The sequence below is a fragment of the Myodes glareolus genome, chromosome 2 (genome assembly GCF_982192425.1).
Source record: "Myodes glareolus chromosome 2, mMyoGla1.1, whole genome shotgun sequence".
NCBI lineage: Eukaryota > Metazoa > Chordata > Mammalia > Rodentia > Cricetidae > Myodes > Myodes glareolus.
This window is the reverse complement of record NC_142027.1, coordinates 97480279-97505157: the sequence shown is the minus strand read 5'-3', so window position 1 is coordinate 97505157 and position 24879 is coordinate 97480279. Positions and strand designations below refer to the sequence as shown.

The 24879-nt window shown below is 53.2% G+C and overlaps 2 protein-coding genes across 3 annotated transcripts; one reads left to right on the top strand and one right to left on the bottom strand.

Moving 5' to 3' along the window:
* The first annotated feature begins 501 nt into the window (after positions 1 to 501).
* Prodh (proline dehydrogenase 1) lies at positions 502 to 18612 on the top strand. Of its 2 annotated transcripts, XM_087903265.1 has the most exons (14): positions 502 to 790; positions 5470 to 5678; positions 8447 to 8481; positions 9082 to 9231; positions 10101 to 10165; positions 10343 to 10459; positions 10829 to 10908; positions 11626 to 11707; positions 12967 to 13059; positions 13266 to 13412; positions 14478 to 14653; positions 16940 to 17038; positions 17913 to 18001; positions 18089 to 18612. In XM_087903265.1, the coding sequence occupies exons 1-14, from the start codon at positions 521 to 523 to the stop codon at positions 18274 to 18276; spliced, it is 1800 nt and encodes a 599-aa protein (XP_087759391.1). In that variant the 5' UTR covers positions 502 to 520; the 3' UTR covers positions 18277 to 18612. The 2 variants fall into 2 exon arrangements, with proteins under 2 accessions (XP_087759391.1, XP_087759389.1); XM_087903263.1 differs by having other exon boundaries at positions 17913 to 18612.
* A 504-nt stretch (positions 18613 to 19116) lies between these two features.
* Positions 19117 to 24167, bottom strand: LOC125411895 (protein DGCR6). Its single transcript, XM_087903266.1, has 5 exons — positions 24003 to 24167; positions 23634 to 23794; positions 20797 to 20897; positions 20168 to 20308; positions 19117 to 19562 (listed from the first exon to the last, which is right to left on the bottom strand). Exons 1-5 carry the CDS (start codon positions 24110 to 24112, stop codon positions 19479 to 19481), a joined length of 597 nt encoding a protein of 198 aa, XP_087759392.1. The 5' UTR covers positions 24113 to 24167; the 3' UTR covers positions 19117 to 19478.
* Positions 24168 to 24879: the final 712 nt, after the last annotated feature.

Below are 24879 nucleotides of genomic sequence, written 5' to 3'. Positions count from 1 at the left end.
AGAAGGCAGCTTTTAAAACAGCACTTTAGGCAGGGAGGAACGATGGGAAGAGGACCTTCTGGGACCGAATTTTTGCAGGCTGGCCTCAGCTGTGAGTCCCCGCTGCTGGGGAACGGAGGATCCAGATGTGCCAGGGTGTCATGGCACTGACCAGTGGACTCTGGACCCACCTGGTAAGCCTAGGGACAAGAAAATCTCAGGGATAAACATCCTGGTTCCCAAGGGGCGGGTCTTTGGAGGGGCAGAGCTGAGGGTGGGCTCAGTAGAAGTAGAGTCTGCGGGCTGGGGAGGCGTGGTCAGCCACGGGAAGCAAGCCAAACCAATCAGCGCGCTCAGGGAAGGCCTCCGGAGTAGGAGGAGATGGATCCACTTGCAGAGTGGGACAAGGTTTCTTAAAATGGGAGCAGAGCCACGGGATGGTGGGTGGGGCTTCCGGGGATGGGGCGTGATTAGGGCGTGACCTTGGGGCGTGGCTGGCCGAAGGTACTTAAGCCTCCTGGGCGCCCGAATTGGCTCCGCCATGGCTCTTAGGCGTGTGTTTCTTCTGCGCTCGGTGGTACCACGTGCCGCCGGTCTCTCAACAGAGCCGCAGGCCCGTGAGCAGCCCGCCGCGAACCCAGGGGTTGTGCGGGCATGGGGCGCGGCCGAAGTTGTGCGGCGACCTGTGCCAGTCGTGGACTTCGACAACACGCAGGAGGCGTACCGCAGTCGGCGGAGCTGGGAACTGGTGCGCAACCTGCTAGTGCTGCGCCTGTGTGCGTCGCCGGTGCTGCTAGCACACCACGAGCAGGTGCGCGGGTGGGGTGGCCAGGCGGACAGCAGCCGCCGGGGGACATCGGTGCGGCCAGCGGGTTTCAGAGTTCGGAAGTGTCAGGCAGAGCCACTCAAGCATGGCCTGAAGCTGGGCAGGCAAGAAAGGGGGCCGTTTCACCTCGTGAAGTTTCTCACTTGTAGTCACTACCAACTAGAATGAAAGGCTAATAGTGTTTAAGATTGTACTGTGTGTAGTAATATAGCCGTCACCCGTGATAAATCTGGTATCCTCCATGCAGCTCCAAGTTTGTCATGCTTGAAGGGCTTATCTAGGCTAGGACCCCAGAATTCCATAAGTGTGACCAGCCACTCCCAAACACAGGTACTCCGGACAGTTTGGGGATATAGGTCAAACTCCCAACTTTTTCTCTTTTGTGTTTAAATTTATTATAAAAACAGTTGAAGAGCTTAGATTCAAAAACTTCTGATCCTTCTGCCTCCACCTCCCAAGTGCTCTGATTTCAGGCAGGAGGGCACCTCATCTCTACTTGTGTTCCAGACTGTGAACTGCCGGCTGCCGGCATCAACTGGAGTGTAGTGTAGAAGCAAACCTGCAACTTTAAACTGCAGCATGGTAGCTTTGAGAAATGTGAGAGCCTTTGGGAAAAGCGGAGCCAGTCTTCAAGGGTTAGTGATAAGTTATCTCAAGGTGGCCTGTGATGTTTGTAAGGATACAGATCTGGAAGATATCTCAAAGAGGGTAGTGAGACTGGATGAGCTGGAGCTACACTTACAACTTAGTTGAGGCCACAGCAGGGTAGAAGGTGAGTCATACCCCACAACCATGTTGAGACAATTGAAGTGCTGCCGGAATTCCTTGGAAGAACTTGATTGTAAGCATTGGAGCCTAGGAGTAAAAGAAAGGCTCTCATCTGAGTGTGGGAGGCCAGGTATGTTTGTGGTAGGCAGGGTCATAATGCACCGAAATAACGCCCAGTAGAGAAGAGGGGTACACCGGAAAAGGAGCTCTAGCAGGGGGAAGCAAGGGTCAAGGGCAGCTGGAAGGGATCTGCCAGTGGTGCCAGCACTTCAGCTAGGAGGGAGGATGCGGCGAGCTGGGCAGCAATGACCTGAAAAGAGTGGTTAACTACTGGGTCTCTGCAGAGCAGGGATTGGACCATCCCCTCAGGTATCTTAGGTGACTGCTTTTGCTTTGGGGACAGAATGAGCAGCAGTTTCTGCTTCAGCCTAGAGTCTCTATGAGCTGCCCAGCTGGGGGCCTGAGGGTTGGTTCTAAGGAGCATGAGTCTTGGGTGTCAATCAGGGTACTGTGGGTGACCAGGGGGAGGGTCTGTCACCTCCTCTGGTTCTCTGGTGCCTGCTCTGGGTAATGCTGGAGCCTTGGGGTGTGCTGTGGGTTCCTGGAGGAAGTAGCAAATCCCACCCCCACCCTGGCTCCACCTGGGAGCCTGCCTCTCTGAGATCTGTGCTGCTATCACTGCTACCACCTGTGGCTTCAGGGCCTGGTGTTGAAAGAAATGATTTGGAGCCAGGCCCTGAGCTCTGCTTCCCAGATCCTAGTCTTATAGGCCAGACTAAGAACAGTCGACCCAGGCCTCGCAGCTTTGACGCTCTAGCTGGGGCAGTGGGCAACGAGACTTGTTCTGAGGAGCTGTAAGTTAAGGAGCTGAGTTGGGACTGCTGCCTAGGATTGGAGCCCTGTTGGGGACCATGCAACAGCCTATTTGACATCTGTGTAGCCCTGGCTGTCTTGGAACTTGCTCTCTAGACCAGGCTGGCTTTGAACTCTGAGATCAGCTTGCCTCTGCCTCCTGAATGCTGGGATTAAAGGTGTGTGCCCCCACACCTGGCAGGCCATCTCTTTTTGGTTGTGAGCCCAAGATGAAGAGATTGGGTGCAAATTACAGTGGTTCTCTGGGGCCAGAGCAGAGACTTGGTTTTACTGATATTATTTCCTGGACATTGTTGGAGACTTTTCTTTGTGTGTGAGCATGAATGCATATGTGGGAGCCCAAGGATACACTTGGGCATGCTTTCTCAGGTGCTGTTCATTTCTTAAGTTTGCTTTAATATTTATTTATTGTGTGTATATATGTGAGCACTCATGTACCGCAGTACATATGTGAAAGCCAGGGGATGATTTTTTGGGAGTTGATTCTCTTCTTTTACCATCTAGGTCCTAGAGACTGAATTCAGGTCATCAGGCTTGGCAGCAAGTGCCTTTACCCAATGAACCATCTTTCTGGCCTTTCCCCTGCCTCCTTTATTTATTTTATATTATTTTTTGTCTGTTTTGTTTTTTTCGAGGCATGATTTCTTCATGTAGCCCTGGCTGCCCTGGAACTTGTTCTGTAGACCAGGCTGGCCTCGAACTCACAGACCCACCCATCTCTGCCTTCTAAGTGCTGGGATTAAAGGCATGTATTACCAGGCCAGGCTTCCCTGCCCTTTTAAAATGTGCGTTTGAGTCAGCTTCTCACTATGCAGCCCTGACTGTCTTTCAACTCACAACATGGGCCAGAGCTCTACCTCTCTCTGCCTCCTGAATGTTGGGACTGAAGGAGTTTGCCATCATGTCTGCCTGCCCTGGTTAAGACAGGTTTTTAGGTTAGGGTGGCTGACCAGTGAGCTCTGGGAAATTGGCTGTTTCTGCTTCCCTTGGGCTGGGATTACAAGCATATACCACCACATGTGGAGATCTGTTGCGTCCGCCTTGTCAGCAATGATGACGCAACACTGGACTCTTCTTAACTATAGTTTATTCAGGACCTTAGAATAATCTTCTCACCCTCTCGCTACCTCTCGCAACCTCTCATCCTGGGGCAAAGCCAGCCTACAGCTTAAATAACCTCTGGGTAGCCAACCCCAGCAAGCCACGTGGGGAACGCAGATAGGTCCAGCAACGCAGAAGCAAACCAGAGTTTTAGCGTTAGCCATATATGGAGTTGTTCACACCTGAGAGCACTTACCGTTGGGAAGGTGGAAGGCAGGAATCAGTGCCACCTGTAAGGCATGGCATCACGCGGCTCTCTACAGAGATCAAATTCAAGACGAGCACTTTATAACCAGCCATCTCTCCTACTGTTTTTTCCTTGCGAAATGAGGTCTTGTTTTATAGCCTAGGCTGGCCTTGAATTCCGGATCCTCTGCTGTTCAGCCTCAAGTGCTGCATTACAGAAGTGTGTTACCATGCCTGGCTTGCTTTATGTCTTCTGCAGTGAAAATAACTGTCTATTACTGGTACAAGTTTGTAAACTTTCAAAGGTTCTACTCACCTGGACAGTAGGTAGTGCTGTCCTGAGCTCAGGTGGTGAAACCCCAGGACATAAGTGACATTGAGACAGATTTGAAATGGTGGCTTGACTTTGGAGTTCACTTTAATGGTGCCAACCCTGTCTGTGTGTGTTCACCATTCTCAGTGACCAGGGTGAGACTGGTCACCTATGACTGTCATAGGTGGCCATTCTTTCATCTACCCCTCCCATGGAAAGCATCTCAGGATTTTTTTTTTATTAGAGATTATAGCTCTCTTGATAAAAGAACAGAATGCAGACATCCCAGGTCCTGCATGGAGGCTGCATGCTGTCTGATAACATCTCTGGGGCCCACATACAGTGGCGGGGCTGCAATGGGGTCGTGTTTGACTTGTGAATGTGTAGGCTACCAGCGGCTCCCCACATAGGAAAGGGCTTATGAGGACCCTCAGACTTTTCCTTCCTTGGAGATGAGTTAGGTGGACAGGGGTAGACACAGGCTCTTTTACAGTGTGTGTGTGTGCGGGGGTGCTGCTGAGCACTTGAGGTCTGCTTGTTATCATTTCTTGCTGCCTTAGCTCGTTCTTTGCTCTCCATTTCACCTTCTTGCCTTGCTGAGCACCCTCGTTCCTCATCCCTGTCCACAATACCGGCTGTCTGCCTTAATTATGCGAGGAGTGACCTGCTTCTCCTTCCCCTTGGGTGTCTCTCACGGTGTCTGCTTCCTTCTCTTTCTCTCTACATGTTTAAGGAATGCTTACAGTAATGTGAGATGGAGTGATATACGACAGAGAAAACGTAGCTGGTTGCATGCAGCCATCTTCCTTGGGGCACATCTGCCAGCGTAGCTAGTCATCCCTGGATGAGGCTGTGGACGGACTCCCATTTCTTGGTGTCCTGTAGGCAGACCTTTCTCCAACCGTTTGAATTTTGTGTGTAACCACTGCTCAGCAGCTATTGGAGGGCCTCACATCAAGCCCTGTTCTGCTGGGTTAGAACAAGAGGGCAAATCATTGTGAGAGATCATTCTAGAGAGTTACCTCTGTGTCACCCCCAAGACCACCAAATGTCACAGAGATGTCGATTGTTGTCCCCGGAGAGACTGGCTGGAACCCCCTTTCCCCACCAAGGGGTGATCAGGCAACCCTCTGTGCCCTGGGGTGATGCATGAGCCAGCCCCCTTGGGGAAGAGTCCTAAAGGGGAAGAATGTGCGCAGAGCGTCATAGAGCCGGCAGCTTGAGGTGATGCCTTGGTTCTCCCATGCCGCCCTGGATCAGGACTGGCTCGAAGTGTCTGTGAAAGCAGAAGCAGCCTGTTCTGAGTGGTCTCCATAAAATGTGCGCGGCGCCGTGTGGCACTGGGGTGAAACGGGGAGGAGTAAGCAGGGGTCTTCAGGGATGCAGTCAGACGGCTGGACAGCTGCTTCCCTTTGCCTTTCAGTTGCTCCATGTCTCCAGGAAGCTTCTGGGGCAGAGGATGTTCGACAAACTAATGAAGATGACCTTCTATGGCCACTTTGTGGCTGGCGAGGACCAGGAGTCTATCAGGCCTCTGATCCAGCACAACAAAGCCTTCGGTGTCGGCTCCATCCTGGACTATGGAATAGAGGAAGACCTGAGCCCTGAGGAGGCAGAGCGCAAGGAGATGGAGTAAGGCCTGCCTTTCCAGTGTGGCAAGGCACGGGTGTAGCCCTGAAGTGCACCAGGCTCTGGGTTTCAGCCTCAGCTAGGTGGTGGCCAAGACTGGGACGGCCTTTGACCTGATTGCCGGCAGCCCTCATGGGCTGTGCTTAGAGTTCTTGCTTCCTGAGGCAAGAGTACTGTGCTTGTGTGGGCCTAAACCAGAGGGTCTGCAAACCGGCTCTCAGCCATGCCCAGCTCATCACTTAGTACTGAGCATAGGATGTAGTTTCACATTTTGAGTGATTGAGAAATATCAGAACAAGAACTATATTTTGTGATACAAAATGATATAAAATTCAGATTGCCTTTGCAGTTTGCAAGGACAGAGTGGTGTAAGCATGTAGCCTCTAAGGCTGGGACTTAGCCACTCACAGAGACATTTGTGGTGTCCTGGCTTCCTGGTCTGCTACAGGCTCTTTCCAAGGATTCCTGACTGACTGACTGGACCTGCAAGCTCCAACTAGTCCTCAGATAGTTTGTTAATCTGCAGATGGCTGTGCCTGCAGGGTGTGTAGACTTTGGCAGACTGGGTCTAGGCAGGCACTCATGGTCAGGAGAATGGCAACAGGCAGCGGTGTAGTGTGACGGGCAGCCTGGAGTCTCTTGCTGGCACCGATTTGCTGCAGGGCCTTTCCCCAGGCCATGAGTAGAAAGCACAGCTCAGACTGCCCTCTTGGCAGAAGGACAGAGTGGCCTTATTCTGCCCCCTGGGGTGGCGGCTGGCTCACTGGAGGCCTGTGCAAAACCGGCCTTTCTCTGCAAAGCGCTGCTGCCTGTGACTCCTTGACAGGCCCTTGTTTGGATTTTGGGTCCCAGGCCTCTGGCTGCAGCTGCTCCACACATGTGAAGCTTAGGACAGGCCCTGTCAGGCCTTTGACTTTACCCTGCTCCTCCCCAGGTGGCCAACGGGAGGGGTTGAGTAAAGGCAGTCATGTGAGGCTGCTGGCCCAGAGAACAGAATGTCCGAGTCTGGCCTCGGTCCCTGCCTTGTGATTGGCCATTCTGAAGGCGGGGTGACCCAGCCCCAACATCCCCTGTGAATCTCACTGATGCCCGGGGATTTGGCTGTGGGCCTTTACCGAGGCTGCTGTTGAATAACCAAATGGATTCTGTGGCCTCAGCCTAGATAGGATGGGCACTGAGTGCTCCCACCCAAGGCGGCCTTGCTGTGAGACTGGGTGGCTGGCATGCACACCCTGCCTGTCTGCAGAATCTACTCTTGTCTGTGCCTGTCCATTGGCTGCTCAGCTTGTCATGGATGCTTGTCCCACAAGAGCTCTGCTTGGGCTCCAGGACATAGGAAATAGACATTTCCTGACCTAACAGTGCCCACCCCCCAGTGCTGGCAGGGATACAGACCCAGCCATGCTGCCTGTGTCTGTGCCTTCAAAGGACTGCCTGCCTTCTGCCTCACAGCCTTAGACGACGGGAGAAACGCCAGGCTGACCGTGGTCTGAGTGAAATGGGGAGCTGGCAGGCTCTACATGTCACCTCCCCGCAGGGAAAAGAACACACAGGGCCCACGAGTTGCACCTGATAGGGAGTGAGCGGCTGCACAGAACCCGGAGGCCCGTCCCCAGCTAATGAAAGAAGGCACTGAACACATGGAGACCAGACCACCTAAACTGTGGACTGTGGGCTATGCCACCAACCTTCCCATCAAGGGTCATTAAGGAGCCGAGTCTCCCTCCTTGACAGGGTTTCTGCTCAGGGAATCACGGGCCTTGCTCTGCACTGATAGCCCTCAGGGGACTTTTGTCTGGTTGTACCTGAGACTGCTCTTCTGGAACCCATATCCTCCAGGGACCTTGGCTCTCTGCCTTTGAGGGCAGGTGACACATGGGGACTGCCTGCCTCCTCGTTACAAACTCAGGACATTGTTACCAGATGACATTTCACCTTCTTTTCTTGTTACATATTGTCAGCATAAGGTAGATGGAGCAGTAGCTGTCTAGCTTATGTCCTCTGGGCTGTGGCCTCATGGGCTGAGGGTACCCCAGGCACCTAAGGATATGGCCTGCCCCTCCCCATAGTTTCTGGCTCAAATCAGATAAAGGCCCTGGGATAGGCGAGGAGGGCCCAGGGCAAGGCTTCTCGGCATGTTGCTTGGTGGCCCAGATTTGCTTGGAGAGCAGTGAGGTTCCTGGGTGACTCAGTTTCGTTGCCAGGAAGACCTGGAAGGCGCTGTTGCCTGTCTCTCTCCTTGCCTGATGAGCGCTAGGGAAGAGGCGTTCTCTGCCCTGCCATGTGCCTCAGCACCGTGCCCTGTGGAGGACTTGTCTCCGAGTATGATGGGGACCTGGCAGATTTTCAGTTAGGTGATTTTAAGGTCTCATTTGCACCTTCTAAGAAAACTTTTGATGGCTATTTGGAAAATAAGCCTAAGAGTCTTAGCGGGGGTTGGGCCATAGAGTGGGAGTAGCCGGGGTGTGTGGGGTTCTGTCCTGGAGACACAGATGTTAGGGCTGCAGGCCAGAGCAAGAGGGCATTGTTGCTGGGTACAAGGTGGCTCCCACCCCTGCTCCTCTCCTTGCCTGACCTCATCAGTAAGGAAGGCTCGACCTATAGGAAACTTGGACATCCTCTCCCTCACCCATCTGGTCATGCCCAGGAAGGGCTGGGTTAACCCAAGTTGGTCTGTTTCCTTGAGCCAGCCCTCTGTCAGGTTCATGGTGTGGTCCAAGGCTCAGCTGCCTTCTGGTGACCTGACCTCTGCTTCTGCCTCTGTCCTGCAGGTCGTGCACCTCTGAAGCAGAGAGAGACAGCAGTGGTGAGTTTAGGAATGGGTACTCTTCACGCTAACATAGTTTGCTGGCCCCGAAGACATCTGGACTTCAGGCCTGGGCCAGCCTTTGGGCAAGGGACAAGGCCAGAGACTGCCTCCTGTGGCCAGAGCTACAGTCCTGGCTTCCCCCCCCCCCCCCCCCGAGACAGGGTTTCTCTGTGTTGCCTTGGGGCCTGTCCTGGAACTAGCTCTTGTAGACTAGGCTGGCCTCAAACTCACAGAGATCTACCTGCTTCTGCCTCCTGAGTGCTGGGATTAAAAGCGTGTGCCACCACTCCTTGGCCAAGGCTCTTTGTATTCCAGGAATGCTCAGTCTCCTTGGCCTTTGGTAGGCCGCAGTCCAAGTCTTTGCAATGGAGGCTCTATTTTCCTGGCCTGATTTACTGCATCGTGAGATTTAGCCAGGGGGACTCAAGTAAGAAGGGTAAGCAGGGGGTCAGGAGGGCAGCTTTAGGATGCTCAGCAAGGCCTATTTGGAGCCCATCTTGAGGGTCATAGCTCTGGGATGTCAGCCTATGCTAGGATGGGCAGGGAATTGAAGGTGAAGCTATGGCATCTCTAATCAGCCATGAATCACCTTCCCAGGCACAAATAAGAGGGAGAAGCAGTATCAGGTCCACCCTGCCTTTGGAGACCGCAGAGATGGTGTCATCAGTGCCCGCACCTACTTCTACGCCAATGAAGCCAAATGTGACAACTACATGGAGAACTTACTGAAATGCATCGAGGCCTCAGGTGGGGTCCCCTGATTGGCTAGCAGCAAGATAGAGCCTTGGGCTTGTGGAGGATGTTAGGGCTGGAGTGAGTGGTTGTGCTCGGACCTGCAGGGACTGAGATGTGTCCAGCTTCTTCCTAAGGGTTCTGGCAGCTCCTGGGGGCACCTGCTGACTAGTCCCCGCACTGTGCACATTCCTGCCCTGGGGCTGCATCTGCATATGGTGTCCTGATACTGAGTTCTGGAATCCCCACCCCTCAGGTTGAGGGTCAGTTTTGGGAGCTGATGACACATTTTCTGTGACTGCCAACTCCTCCATGGTATAAGAGGATTGAGGATGGGGAGGCCAGTTAAGCCATGGGGTCCCAGTGGTCCTTTTGGGGTGGCAGTGGGTCCCATACCTTTATTGCACTTTTCAGGGTGTGATAGTTGTGAGCAGTTGCCTCCTGGACCAGGGCGGCCTGTGTAGTCATTGCACTCTGGCATTTTGGTGAGGGGCATCTGCTTGTTCGCTGATTGTTCTTTCTGGAGTTGTGTGCCCCAGCCCCTACTCCACTGGCATTTCTGGCCCTGGACCCATACATGAATGGCCTATAGTGCTGAAGGCACTAGGAAGAAACTGAGCCAGGGATGGCACCAGCAATGTGCAGATCTCTCTGGCTTCTTTGCCCGGTGTCTTCTCAGTACAAAGGCTGTTTCGCCAGCCCTTCCCACCTCTGTAGCAGGGCCCTTGGAGCAGCCATGTGCAAGGGGGTTCAGGGGACTTGGTATCACTATGAGTAGGAACTGGCTGCAGGACTGGTCTTAAAGATCAGGTGCACCTGGTCCCTCTGACCCAGACATCCATCTCCTTGGAGACACTCATGACTCTTCCTTTGGCTTCTGACAGGTGGGGCCAGTGATGGTGGTTTCTCTGCCATTAAGCTCACAGCCCTGGGGAGACCACAGTTTCTGGTAAGTGGTGACACATTTGATCCGCAGAGGCTTTGAGACCCTTGGGCTACCATGTGCACTGAAAGGCTTCAGGCATGCTCAGATGGGTAGCTGTGCCGTGGGGCTACAGAGGTGGCCCCGGGGCTGGCTGGAGGAGCTGGGCACGTGCTGCAGTGGGGCTCACACCTGCACTGGCAGCTGCAGTTCTCAGACGTGCTGACCAGGTGGAGACGGTTCTTTCATCAAATGGCTGCAGAGCAGGGACAGGCCGGGCGTGCTGCCGTAGACACGAAGCTGGAGGTGGTGGTGCTCCAGGTGAGCGGCCCTTCTCCTTCTCCTGGAACTGTACAGTGGTCTAAGGTGGGGTCTTGGAGATACTGGAGCGTAGCTGGGGTAGTAGGGAGGAGGAGGAAGGGAAACCGGGCTGCGGTAGGAATTCTGAACAGCTCTGTGGTCTACAAAGAGTATGGTTGGGGCGGGGTAGGAAGTTGGCTCAGCAGATAGCGGATGTGGGAAATGTCAAAGATGGAAAAGGTACCACAGCCAGCTGGGAATAGAAATGGGGCCTGCAATGAGCTCCGCTGTCACAGATGATGTGATACTGTCAAACAGACGCATGGTGGGGATGGGTGCTAACGGATAGTGAGAGATGGCAGTACTGACTCTGCCTTCTCAATCCTCAAGGAAAGCATCGCAAAGATGGGCATCGCGTCCAGGGCTGAGATCGAGGGGTGGTTCACACCGGAGACGCTGGGGGTGTCTGGGTAAGAGCTTACATCCACCCGGTATAGTCATGGTCTCAGCTGAGCCCCAGTGACTTCTACTTCTGGTCACCTCCCAGGAAGGGATGAGCCATGGGAATGACAGTGGCAAGGGAACTGCTTCCTGAAATTACTGAACAGAAGTTTAGAGCAAGTTGGGAGTCCCTGGGATAGGCAGCAGGGACACAAGACTTCTTAGAAGACAACCTGGGTCCCAGAGCATCTTCCTGAGAGCAGCCCATGTCCCATCCTTAGGGACAGAGGCTGGGATTAATGTCACCAGGAGCCCCCGTCAAGTCAGGATGCTGGCTTGGGGTGCAGCTGCTGGCTCTCAGGTGGTCCTCGGGCGGCCCAGCACATTTGCTTCTCCAGCCTCCTGAGGCGAGGTCTGCATTCTGTCTGGCCTTGCATTCTTGACTCTTCCTTGAGCCTGACCTGGCCATGGAATTTCTGTATACTTTTTGTGTTTTGATTGCTACTGATGCTTTGCAAAAATAGTTATGCTTTGGTTTTAATTTTCTTTTTTTAATTGAGAGCAGTATTCAGTCTTTAAAAACAAACATGGGGTGGGTTTTGTGAAGGCTGAGTTTGGAAGTAGCCTCTTGAGGGATGGGCTGGTGTGTGTCGGATCCCCAAACAACCCCAGTACCTGGGGGTAAAGCCAGGTGATTGGACCCAGAATTCTGGCTGCCTGCTCTGCTGATGTACCTCATCCCTCAGCACTGTGGATTTGCTGGACTGGAACAGCCTCATTGACAGCAGGACCCAGCTCTCCAGGCACCTGGTGGTCCCCAATGTACAGGTACCCCCCAATTCCATGTGTCTGCTCACCCAGGGGGCTCACTGTGACTGAAGTGCCATTCTTTCTGACCCCACCACAAAGACAAACTCAGTGTCCACAGTTCTCAGTGGGACAAGGACCCTCATGGAACCTTTACATACAAGGAGAGGATGGGTGTCTTGAGAGGTCTTTCCCAGCCCACCTAGTCCTATGTGTCAGGTCACCACAAGTCTTTAGAGCCAAGCACGGTCCATCTGGGGTCTCCTGGTCAGTTGTACTCAGAGGGTGGCAGGGCAAGCAGGTCACAGAGGTGTCCTGCTCACATGTGTGGAAGGTGATGTTGGCTGTCATCTGGGCTTTTCCCCAAACATGGTGGCTAGGTTCAAAGTGAGTGTCCCCTGAGATGAAGGCCAGGCAGAAGTGCATCGAATTTTGCAGCCTGGCCTTAGCAGTCACACCAAGTTCATCTGGCAGAGTGAGTTGTTAGTGTGGCCTGTATTCAGGGGGAAAGAGGGGTGGAACCCCACCTGCTCTAGGCTCTGAAGGAATAGCAGTAGCAGCCCCTAAGACTAGGGGCCCACCCCAAACTTTGAGCCACTGTCCTGGAACCTCAGGGTGCAGTGTGTTCACAGAGTCTCCGCGCCAAGGTCACCGACAGACTCTGGCACACAGTGTTTGTGCTCAGTGAAGGGAGGCTGCTGGGGTCGGTGAAAGGATGGCTCATTAGTATTGCAGGAGCATCCTGGGCCGTGGCTGCAGACCTCTGTGCTGTCTGGGGTTTCTGGGTCCAGCCTGCCAGTTCTCATCATCAGTCCATTGCTGGCTGTCTGCGTCCTTGAAGGCCAAATTTTGGTCCCATGCTGCAAGTTGGGAAGTACCCCATAACATGGCTCCTCCTCTCGAGCCTTTTCTATCCCCAGGGAGCCTTCTGGTTGACTGGAGTCTAGCTTCCCTTCCTTTGCCTTTCTTTTCATGGCTCCCTATTGATCTCAGGATCGAAGGCCGGGCATAGAAATAAATTTCTTGGGGTACAGGCCTGGGACTGGTGCTGCTTTCTTGGGAAAGCTTTCCTCATGTATAGGCATGAGCTGGCTGGCACTCGGTTCAGGGCATTTTGTCATTGAATCTAACTGGTTTAAGGCAAGGTACTGGGAGGTGGTCTCTCTGGTCCCCGAGGGGGAAGGAGGGTGGGCAGAAGACAGCATTGCTGAGGGGTGACTGGCCTCAAGGTGGAGCACTGTGGCCCACAGTGGTCTGACTTCTGCTATACTCTCTCTCAGACAGGCCAGCTGGAGCCCCTGCTGTCACGGTTCACTGAGGAGGAGGAGCAGCAGATGAAGAGGATGCTGCAAAGAATGGACGTGCTGGCCAAGGTGTGAGCAGCTCCGTGTGTGTGTGTGTGTGTGTGTGTGTGTGTGTGTGTGTGTGTGTTTGTGGTGGGAGAGGATGGATGTGCTGGCCAGGGTGTGAGCAGCCCTACCTGTGTTGGGGGGTACAGAGCATTAAGGGTCCTAGTGCCTGAGCAGAGGAAGGGCATCATCAACCGTGAACCACAGATTCTTCCCTGTGCACCACTCAGAAAGCCAGAGAGGCAGGCGTGCGGCTGATGATAGATGCTGAGCAGAGCTACTTCCAGCCAGCCATCAGCCGCCTGACCCTGGAGATGCAGCGCAGGTTCAATGTGGATAAGCCACTCATCTTCAACACATTCCAGTGCTACCTCAAGGTACAGTCATTCGCCTCCTGCCTCTGCCTATCTCCAGTGCTTGACTGTAGACGCTCTCAAGGCAGTGTGACCCACCACCCTGCAGGGATATGCCTTTCTGTGGAGCCATGCAGTATCTGTTTGGCCCTGCTTTGTGGGATGGGCGGGCTACTAAAGCAGTTTGGCCCTGCTTTAAAGGAATGGGTGGGCTACTAATCCTAGACCAGGGTCAACTATGTAGGAAACAGGCCCTGCCCAGTGGCCATACCTGGGCTTGCAGGAGAGGTTGGGCTGGTGCCAGGTACAAAGGAGGAACAAGGCTGCCTGGACCCTGTCCAGGATCCAAGAGTGTATGTGTGGTCTGGCAAGATGACTGCGTGGACACACTAGCTCTGCAAGCCTGCCAACCTGAGCTTGATCCCCAGATCCATGGTGAACGGAGAGAGATAGTTTCTTCTCTAAGTTTCCTGACTTCCACATGTGCACCGTGGTGCCCCGCAAATCCCCTTCCCACAGTCATAACACAAAATGCAAGCAGCTCTTTCAGAGTGTACCGCGCTCCTCTGAAGAGTCATAGCTGACTCTCCTATTATTAGCACAGGGCCCTCTTGAATCTGGGGAAAAAAAAATCACTGTACTCTCCTGGAAGATTTGACAGGGCTAAAGAAGCAGACCTGGGAGTCCAGAAAAACCCCAAGCCCAACCTCTCAGCCCGAGGTGACTAAGTTACTGGGCACCCAGAGACATGGTGTGTATGGGGGCAGTCCCAGACAGGTGGCAGTTTGCTCCTAACTGGCCAACCTGACTCTGAAATACACAGTAACTCCAGGCATCTGGGTTGACACCCACAGGGCCATCTCAGGCTACAGAGAGGAGGCTGTAGATGGCCCCTCTGTCACCTTTCCTTGGGGATGGGGTTGGAGGCTCAGCTTCATCCACATCTGTCTTTGCAGATCCTTTGAGTGGCATGTCTCCCTGGCAGCCACTGGCTAGCCTGGGCACTTTAAGCTGAGATACAGAGGAAGTAGGCTGTCCTAGTGCTGCCACCAGAGTGGCTCCCTGTGATTTTTGAGCTTGGCCTTGCAGGAGGCCTATGACAACGTGACCATGGATATGGAACTGGCTCTCCGTGAGGGCTGGTGTTTTGGAGCCAAGCTGGTACGTGGCGCATACCTGGCCCAAGAGCGTGCCAGGGCTGTGGAGATCGGCTATGAGGACCCCATTAACCCTACATACGAAGCCACCAATGTCATGTACCACAGGTGAGAGGGCTTTCTGTGCTTTCTTGCAAGAGAACCTTGGCCCTGCGTGTGATGGCCACATTCAGGCAGAGCCGGTTTCCGGAGGGCAAAGGTGCTATTTCTGCGACTGTCATAGTTTTCCAAAGCATCAAATCTTTCGTCTCTTGAATATGGATAAGCACTGGCCTTTATGCCCCCAGTTGGCGTCTGCTGACTTAGAACAACTTCACAGCTCATGTGGTACAGTGCTTGCCTAACATGCCTGAAGCCCTGGGTTTGAACCCCAGCACCACAAAAATCAGGCATGATTTGTGGACACCTTTAATCTCAGCACTCAGGAGGAGAAGGCAGGAAGGGCAGTAGTTGAAAGTCATCCTTGGCCTCAAAGTGAGTTTTAGATCAGCGGGGATGCTTGAGATGAGAGAAGGGAGGGAGATAAGGGAAGAGAAAGAGATTCACCCAGGTGCCTGACTTGCCCCATGTGGCTGGCTCAGCCTTCTGCTTTCCAGCTCAGCTGGCAGTCAGCGACAGTGGCACACCTGTTCTTTCTGCCGTTGATCGCTGGGACTCTGTGTGCAGTTGTTCTGTACGCTATGGAGGATGAGCTATGCTAGCTGTACTTTCAGTTTTGGATGAGTTGACTAAGCATATAGCAAGCAAAAGTAAAAGAATAACTGGAGAGAAGCAGCAGAGATAGTAAACATCACCACATCCTGGCCTACAGTGACAAGCAGAGACAGCTGGAGTAGCCCAATCAAGAGAGCAAACAAAGGTACAGCAAACACACAGTCGCTCTCTGCAGGACCAGCTTTTCGCCGTTCCCACTGTAAACGTTTTCTATTATAAGATAAACGTTGTCAACTTCTTGTGGATTTTTAACTTCTAGCTGCTAAGGACATACTATTTTTAACACCCTTAGCCATTGCTCTTCCCTCTCATGGTGACAGAGCCAAGGGGCTAACCTGACATGAGGGGGTGGTTAGAGGACTTCAGACAGAAATATGCTTTGATCTGGAGTGTGGGGACAACTGTACGTCTACAGCCAGCATCTCAGTGGGTTCAAACAGCACATGACAGCTTACCTACATAACCTATATTACCAGTGCATGCAGTCCAGCTTCACCCCACCTAGGCTGTGCTTCCTTATTGCAAACCCGATGCTGTCTCCTTAGGCTCCAGCTCCTTCCTGTTAAATCTCAAGAGTCTGCCGCACATCCATGCAGTGCCACGTGCCAATGTTTACACTGCGCACTCTGTCCTCTGCCCCTCGCTTTTATTATTACTCTATTCCTTATGTCAACACAGTGACCAGGACAGGACACCTAAGGGTGTTGTGTTCAGACTCCATGGCCTCTCCTGGATATCGTATCGGACTCACTGAACATCCTACACCCTCTGCTGTACGCACGTGTAGTCACAGGACACAGCTGGGGCATGTTCCTAGAGATTGACCTATGGGGTCAAAGAGCATATGTGCTGTCCAGGCGGGTACCACCCTTGGTGGCGATACCACTGAGACTGGTGCTCAGGGATACCCACGCTACCTGAGGCCTCTGCTTCCTTTTATTTTCTGAAGAGCCAGGAGTCTGCTATAGGGCTACTGCCCAGAAGCAAAGCCACAGATTCAGATTAGGCCCCGCTATCTCTGGTGGGATGCTGTAGGCCCCGCTATCTCTGGTGGGATGCTGTAGGCCCCGCTAGCTCTGGTGGGATGCTGTTGGCCCTCCCTTTTCACAGAGTACTACTGCTGGGGAGATGTGCACAAACGTCTGTTCACCCAGCTAGGACACCAACGACGGACTGATACCATCCAAATCGAGTTTGGTCAACCAAAGGATTTATTGATATTGGTGTTACTTACAGGATTAGGGTGACTCAAAGGCAGTGGCATCAGTGAAAAGCCTGCCCCAGCAGAGGACAACTCAACGGAAGCTGCATCCCTGGGGCTCCCTGAACAGCTTGCAGGCAGCTCTGCGGAGTTGCTTACTGTTTTTTTAATCATGGGAGGGGCCTGCCAATCTGTCACTGTTTGTGTTTCCTGCACCGGTGCAGTGAGTTCCTAGGGTGAATGTCCTTATCTTCTGAATTCCAGGCGGGAATGTTTTACATACACTAGCTAGGGAAGGAGATGCTGCCCTCCTTTCTGAGACTCTGGCCCTGGTCCAGCTCCAACTGTGGCCGCCTCAGAGAAGCCAGCTTGCTGGGTGGCTCTAGGTCCTGCAAAGCCACTTTCCTTTGCAGAACCAAGAGGGGTTAGGGTGGTGGTTGGCCTGGAGCCAAGCTTAGGTAGGACTGTCCTTGTCCCAGGTGCCTTAACTATGTTCTCGAGAAGCTGAAGCACAGCCCCAAGGCAGAGGTGATGGTGGCTTCCCACAATGAGGACACAGTACGCTTCACCCTCTGCAGGTAGGTTCTGCCAGCCTGACTTGGAGGTTTCTCGATGGCTTGTGGGTGACAGGTGACACAGGGCTGAGGGAACGCAAGGGACCTGTTAGGTGCTGCAGAGTGTTTGGGGGGGTGGTGGTAATGTGGAATGAGTGTCTTCCTTGTCTTCCACTCAAGTGAAGTTGGCTGGGGAAGTGACTTCCAAGTGCTTGACATGCAAGCATGAGGACTGTAGTTTGATTCAGACTCCATGCAAGAGAGCTGGGTGTGGGGGTAAGGACTTGCAACTCCGGCACTAGGGAGGATTAGCCAAATTGTTAAGCCTTGGGATGATGAGACTCTCAAAAATCTGTGGATGGCTACTGAGGAACAATGTCCAATAGTCCTCTGGCCACATGGATGTACATACATGAACACTAAGCACACATACATGAAATGCAATGTAATCCACAATCATATCTGTAAATTTTCTAGTAGCCGTGTTAAAAATGAAGTCATCTCAATTTTCTTTCTGAGCCTTCAACATGATAGCTGTGACATATACATCTCCACTTTCCTTTCAGACCAAAGCAACAGCTGTGCAGCCAGCAAGGGAGAATGAGGCAGGGCTGGATATCAGTCACTGGGGCAAGGCTCAGAGTGCCACCGGGCACTGCAGGTGGAGAAGGGTGGCAGAGGCACCGGACTGGGAAAAGCAAGTCTGTTGCCTGGGCCTTCCCTGCGGGCAGGGAAGTTGTACTAGGAAGACCTAGGTAGCTAGAGCAGAGCTCACATCTCTGCCCCACCCCACAGGAGACTGGCTAGAATGTAGGTGAAGGGAGAAAGAGGGGCTCAGAGATGCATCCGTGTGCCCATGTCCTGGTTTGGGTCCTTACCAGCCTTGCCCCCTTCACAGGATGGAGGAGTTGGGCCTGCATCCTGATGATGGCCAGGTGTGCTTCGGACAGTTGCTGGGGATGTGTGATCAAATTAGCTTCCCACTAGGTGAGCTGGGTTGTCCTGGGCACATGCGGGGGCGCGAGAGGCACACCATGTTGTGCATGGGCACTCATAGCTCTTGTGTGTGTGCAGGCCAGGCAGGATTTCCTGTGTACAAGTATGTACCCTACGGCCCTGTGATGGAGGTGCTGCCCTACCTGTCCCGCCGTGCCCTGGAGAACAGCAGCATCATGAAGGGTGCTCAGCGAGAGAGGCAGCTGCTATGGCAGGAGCTCCACAGGCGGCTGCGCACTGGCAACCTCTTCCATCACCCGGCCTAGTCACTGCAGCGACCACCCTCACGCCTACTCCACTCAACCTGTTACCTCTGGGACCTTAGGCAAGGCACAGCTCTGGGTGGGCTTGGGTTCCTTAGCCCAACATACCGTTAGGGTTCATCTTTTAATGTCCAAGTCTTGGAGGTACTGAGGTGGGGACTACCCTCTGGGATTCCTGCACCTCCAGGAGCAGACACTCAGGTATGGGATCAGCCAGAGCCTGAGAGCTCCTCCACTAACTAGCGGCAACTGATACCTCTGCAGGCTACAGAGCTCCAGTCTAGAACTACCTTCTACCAGGACAGAAGCCTGTTTAGTCAATAAATCATATAACTGAGAGCCACCACCTTTCTTAGTGCCTGAACATGAAGTCAGCTCCCAGCAGCAGAGGCGCTGGCCTGGATGGAATATTACCTGTAGTTGTCAGAGCCCATTCCAATCCAGACATTGGGGCCACCGCTGCCTGGCTGCAATGACACTCAGACACTTGCATTCCACATCCCAGACCCATGGGTGTGGGTGAGTGCAGGCAGCACACAGATGCCGAGGCCCAGCTCCCTGTTACCCTTCCTGCCCCTCTGTGCCCTTCACTCCAGTAAGTCAAGCCCTAGCTGGCTCTGGCAGGACCCCAGACTCCTGCTAAGCTCTCTAGTTTCACACAGCAGTTTGGAGGTGGGTTCTTGTGCCTTAACTGGGGGGCCTGGTTAGGCAAAAATGACAATGAAAGGCATAAGAGCTTGGGTAGGTATCCTAGAGAGCCACTGCCATAAGGTGGTTGCCACTTTGCTGGCTCCACCATGGCCAGAGCCACTAGGAAAGGATCCTAGCTAGCATGGACACAAACCATGTGCTGGGGTCTTTATTTTTCTAGGCCACACCAGAACAAGGCAAAACCAAGCCTGGAAGGAATGTGGGTATACCCAAAGGGAAGGCACTAGAACCAACAGTTCCACTCAATACTCAGTCATGGAGCCTTCACACGATGCCATTCCTGCTGCTTGGACCCCTCCCCACACCTGAACGGAGGACGGCAGCAGGTGCAGTCACTGTCTCATCAGCGTCTCCTCGCAAAGATCACACCTGGTGGCAGCTGGGCAGTCAGTTGCTCCCTGAAGCGTTCTGGCACCAGTAACAAGGTGGTCACTAGGCATCCGCCAGCCATCCTAGGCAATGAAGGACAGCAGGGACCCTCGCCCCTCACTTAGTCACAGGGCTGCCTTTCCCACTTGGCAGCCCCTCTGCTGCAGCTTCCTGATGAGTTCCAATAAGTTCATCTGCAGCATCAGCTCCTGAAATGTGAAAAAAGGTCCTGTAAGGGCCAATCCGACAGCTCATGCCCTTCTGTCTTGGTCTAAGATATACAAGGGCCTAGAAGATGCCAGGTAGTAAGGCTAAGGGGAAGCTGGCTAGGGCCAGGCAGAGGGAGAATATGGGCCTGGGCACCTTCTAGGGCCAGCAGTCTCTAATTGACTTCTTTAGAGTGGTCGGAGGGGGTTAGCATGCAGGAGGTGGATAGATGCCTGCAAGGCTGGACAGGTGGGCATTCCCTCCATGCCCTTCCCCGGGCCTTCCACCTCGCTTCTGCCCGCCAATAATGCTAAGCTTCACTAGGAACCAATGTGCTAAGACTCCAGGGACTTGATATATTGACATGTCTGTAATCCCTGTGCTTAGAAGTCACGGCAGGAGGACCTCAAGTTCAAGGCCAGTGTGAACAGTGTAACAGATCCTCTCTCCCAAAATAAGTAAATAAATAAATAAAGATAAAACAAGCAATACACTACCCTCCACCTAAAGAAAAGGAGACTGAAACAAACAAAAACCAAACTCCAGATAGAACAGAACCTTCAGGGACAAGGGGTGAGGCTGTGACAGGGTCGGCCTAGGTGCTGACCTGAGGATTCGTGGTCACGTAGAAACCAGCTACTCCTGCCTTCTCCAGTGTGCTCTGCTGGTCGGCAACCTTCCGGTCCAGTTCCAGGACAATCTTACGGTCCATTGTCTGCTGCTCCTCCCGGATTCGATGCTCCAAGGCCTGCAATGACTTGAGTGAGGGTGGCTCCTGCTCGGGCTTCTGCCCAAGGATGCCTCACACATCCCTGCCTGCTACTTCCTCCTCCTGTGGCTCAGCAGAGGGGTCCATAAGGCCACCCAATAGTCCCAGCTAGAAATGCATTTGCCCACCACCCTCACCCCCAACACCCATGGCTTGTTGGCTTCCTGTGGGTCTCCATGGTAATACAGGCCTCTTCCTGACTGCTTTTGCCATCCCGCCATTGCACTAAATCACCCTGACTCTGCCTTATGTAGGCTCCAGGCCAGAGATGCTTAAATAGAGGACCGCTTAAAAGTGACAGACAGGTTGTGACTCTCCTCTCAGTTAGAGCACACCTTAGTCCCCATGGGGAAAAGTCATGAAATAGACCCCATCAAACCTCTAGCAAGCCATGAGCTCAGCTTCTAAACTACCCTCAGCCCCTCTGCTGAGATAGCCAGGCTCAGCTATCCTGTCCCAGTTCCTACCTCCAGCTCACGCTGCTGGGCTGCCTGGAGCACTGGCAAGTTGTGGGGCCGGCAGGTCTGCTGGGCTTCCAGATGCTTCTGCCTTAGGGCCTGCCTGAGCACTAGGAGGGAACAAGAGCTGTCAGCAGGAGCAGGGAAGAGAGGCAGCCCAAAGCTGGGTTAGCAGCCTTGTCTGAGAAGCCCGTCACCTCTAGAGTGCTAAGAGAGGCCTGCAGGTTAGGCAGGTATGGCAATGATCTCAGAGCATGGTATACCCAGGGCAGGGACAGGAGGCAAACAGGTACCTGTGACAGGTGACATCATCAATAGGATGTCACCAAAGGACACCTATTGAAGTATTACAGAGCCAAAAGCCCAGAAGAGGAGGAAGGGGCTCTGTGTGCCAGCAGTGCAGCTGTGTCAAACCAAGCTTGGTGCTGACCTATAGGAAAGCAGAGCAGCCCTGCTCAGCAGCCAGAGGAGGTGAAGGATGTGCGCAGGCCCATCCTGTAAGCCAACAGGGTTCTGCACTGGGAAGTCTATTGTTTTACCCACTACCAGCAAGCAAAGTGCCGGGTTCCTGATAAACTGGCACACATATGGACGCGTACAAACTACCTGCTCTGATGGGAATGTGATGGGAGCATGGGATGGTTAGGAATTGCAATCACACCAGTCTGCATAAAATGGGGGTGTGGCTGGCTGGCTGGCCCTGAAAAAACTCAAAACCTAACACTCTTATTCCTAGAAGAGGGTCACAGGACAGCTCTATTCAGGAAGGTTCCTGAGGTCCCCTTGACTCCAAAAGCCTCTGCAGTGCCTAGTTCTCAGTATTTTGTATGTACCTCAGTAATACCATGTATCGTTGCTTGAAAACGAAGGCCACCTCAACATAACTCCATCAACACAAGGGGAAAGAAAGGTTGCAATGAACATGAAGGAGGCAAGGCTTGGGGCAGTGGTATAAGCACCAATACATCATCTCCTTCAGTCTATTCAGCCCAGCTGCTCTAAATCCCACCCAGGTTCCATGGTGGCACACACCCTTAATCCCAGCACTTGGGAGGCAGAGGCAGATGGATCTCTGTGAGTCTTAGGCCAGCCTGGTCTACAGAGCTAGTTCCAGGACAGCCAGGGCTGTTACACAGAGAAACCCTGTCTCGGAAAAAAAAAGTTATGTGGGATGGTGGTGACACACACCTTTAATCCTAGTGCTGGATCTCTGTGAGTTCAAGGCCAGCCTGCTCTAAAGAGCGAGTTCTAGGACAGGCTTCAAAGCTACGAAGAAACCCTGTCTCAAAAAACCAAAAGAAAAAAATACAAAACAAAACAAAAATCCCAGGTCAATTTCCAGATTCCACTCTGGCTACTTGCTCAGGAGGGACCTCAACATGGTAATGATCAAGGAAAACAAGGTGGCCCATCATGGTCAGCACCTTCTGGATGTGGCTAAAGGCATCAGAGGTTTGCAGTGCCAGGTGCACCAGAGCCTGGCCCAAGCCTTCTGAAAACAAATCAAATAAAAGGGCTCTGTAGAATAAAGACCAATTACAGATCACGTAGAAGAGTGAACGTCTTTCCTTTCCGGTGCAGGAAGAATGATGGCTATAAGAGAAGCAGCCAGGTAAAGCCTCCTACTGTCACACACGGCACCTAGAACACTGAAAACAATGAGCAAAGCAGGGCCTGGCCAGACGTGGAATCCCAGCACTGGAGAGGCTGAGGTAGAAAGACTGCCAGTTCTAGACTACATGGTCTCAGAAAACCAAAAGGGAAAAGAAGAGAATGAATTGAGTCATGCACTTTAGACTTGTGAATGGGATACATCTAGCTATCAAAACATTTTAAGGGCACAGCCACTCCAACATTGGGTGACAAAATAAAACTCTTGGAAAACTGAAGAAACTTCTCAATATATTCTGAGGCCAGCATGACCTTCATACCCACAAAATACTACAAGAAAATTACAAGGTTGTTGTCTATCAGGAATAAAGACAAAACTCCTAAGATTTTCATGAATCAAATTCAACAGACAAGGATGGGAGGTGACTCACTCAGTGAAGTGATAATGGATCCCAGCACCCATGTCAGAAGCTGGGTGCAGCAGTGTGCTCTGTGAGAGGCTGATCCTTACAGCTCATTGGCCAGCCACATACTCTAATCAGTGAGCTCCACGTTTGGTGTCTCAAAAATAAGGTGGAGCGAAGGACATTTAGCGCTGTGCTGGCTAGTTTTATGTCAACTTGACATAAAGTAAAGTCATTAGAGAGAAGCCTTGGTTAAGAAAAATGTCTCCATAAGATCAGGCTACACAGAGAAATTCTATGTGCGTGTGCGTGTGTGTGTGTAGGGGAGGGGATCGGGCTGTAGGTAAGCCTGTAAAACATTTTTATTATTTATTTATTTATTTATTTTTAGAGACAGGGTACAGGGTTTCTCTGTAGCTTTGGAGCCTGTCCTGGAACTAGCTCTTGTAGACCAGGCTGGCCTCGAACTCACAGAGATCACCTGCCTCTGCCTCCCGATTGCTGGGAGTAAAGGCATGCGCCACCAAGGTCCAGCTAGGAAGGAGTTTCTATGAGGATACCAGAGACCTATCAAACCTGAGATTCAAATGGAAGGGTGCTCCAAATAACGGATTATCTATCAGTACGAGAGAGCTGTCAACAGACCTACAGTCAGCGAGGTCATCCTGTCTAGGAGGCTGAGGGGACCTGGGGAACGCAAGAAGTTCCTGAGAAGCAGGCTAAAAGGGCCAACCAGGGCTCTAAACACCTGACTGCCCACCCGAGGCTCCTGCGACCAGAGACGCCCTGGGAAGGTTCCGTCGCCGCCCCTCCCTTTCCCCGCTCGGGCACCTCGGTGTTCGTTCTGCAGCCGCAGTCGCTGGTTGTACAAGCTCTTCTCGGTGAGATGCTGGATCTCCAGAAGCCCCTGCACGATCTCGAACACGGTGCCGTCGAGCAGCGCCAGAGCCAAGTCGCTGAGCGTTGTGTAGGACAGGCGCTGCTGAAAGGAGCTGCAGGCAGATCTCCAGGTGAGCGCCGGCGCCGCCCCATTCCCGGCCCCTGTCCCAGCTCCAGTCCCCGGATCGGCCTCCCCGCCCCCCTCCCCCGTCCCAGCTCCCGGCCCCGGCTCGGTCTCCCGTCCCAGCTCCCGACCCCGGCTTGGTCTCCCGTCCCAGACCCCGCCTCCGGCTCGATCCCCGGGCCCCCGCCCCCGCTCACCTGGGCAGCTCCTTGACCAGGCTCTGCAGCGCTGACAGCAGCTGGTAGTGCCGCTCCTGCTGCCGGGCCCGGTCGGCTGCCTCGTCCCCGGCGCCCGCGTAGCGGTCCATAGCACGGCCGGCCACCAGCCGCCCCTCAAGTCAGCTTCTTCTGGCGCCCCGGCGCGCCCCGCCCTCTTACGTCAATCTCCGGCGCGGATGACGCATGCGCCACGCCCCTCCGGTCAGTGTGGGCTCTCAGCTTCCTGCGTCACGCACAATAAGACTTGCCCCTCCCCTCCTGAGACTCCCGGACGCTCTTTGTTCGGGGTGAGTTGGGATTGGGCTTGGGTTTGCTGAGTTCCCGGCCTTGGAGATGTTCGCCCAGGCCTCTGGATCCTGGTGTTGTTAAAAAAGCGGATCCGGACAGCACGGAGTGTGCGCGGACTCAGACCGCTGAGGTGGGCGCTGGCCGGCGGGTTGTCCTCCACCGTGGACACTGCAGGAGAACAATACAGGGGAAATCCAGCTTCCCTTTGGGGTTCTTAGCCTCATTCATAAAATAATTTAAGAATGGACTCAAATGGAAGCACAGGACAGTTTTATTAGAGCCTAAAAGATACCCCATCCCCATGGACAACTGTAAACCCCAGCAAGAGCCTGCAACTGGAGAGTGGAAGAGAAAGGGGAAGTTGAACTCAATCAACGCTTGCTCAGCAGGTCCTTTATCCACTGAGCCATCTCCCTAGCCCCTGGCAGTTCAAAATTCTTAATTTAGCTTGTAGCACAAATAAGAGACATGATACGTTTCTAAAGTAAGGTTGTGGTATTTCAATTGTATTTTAATAAATAAAGCTTGCTTTGAAGATCTGAGAATAAAACAGCCCCACAGACTTTCA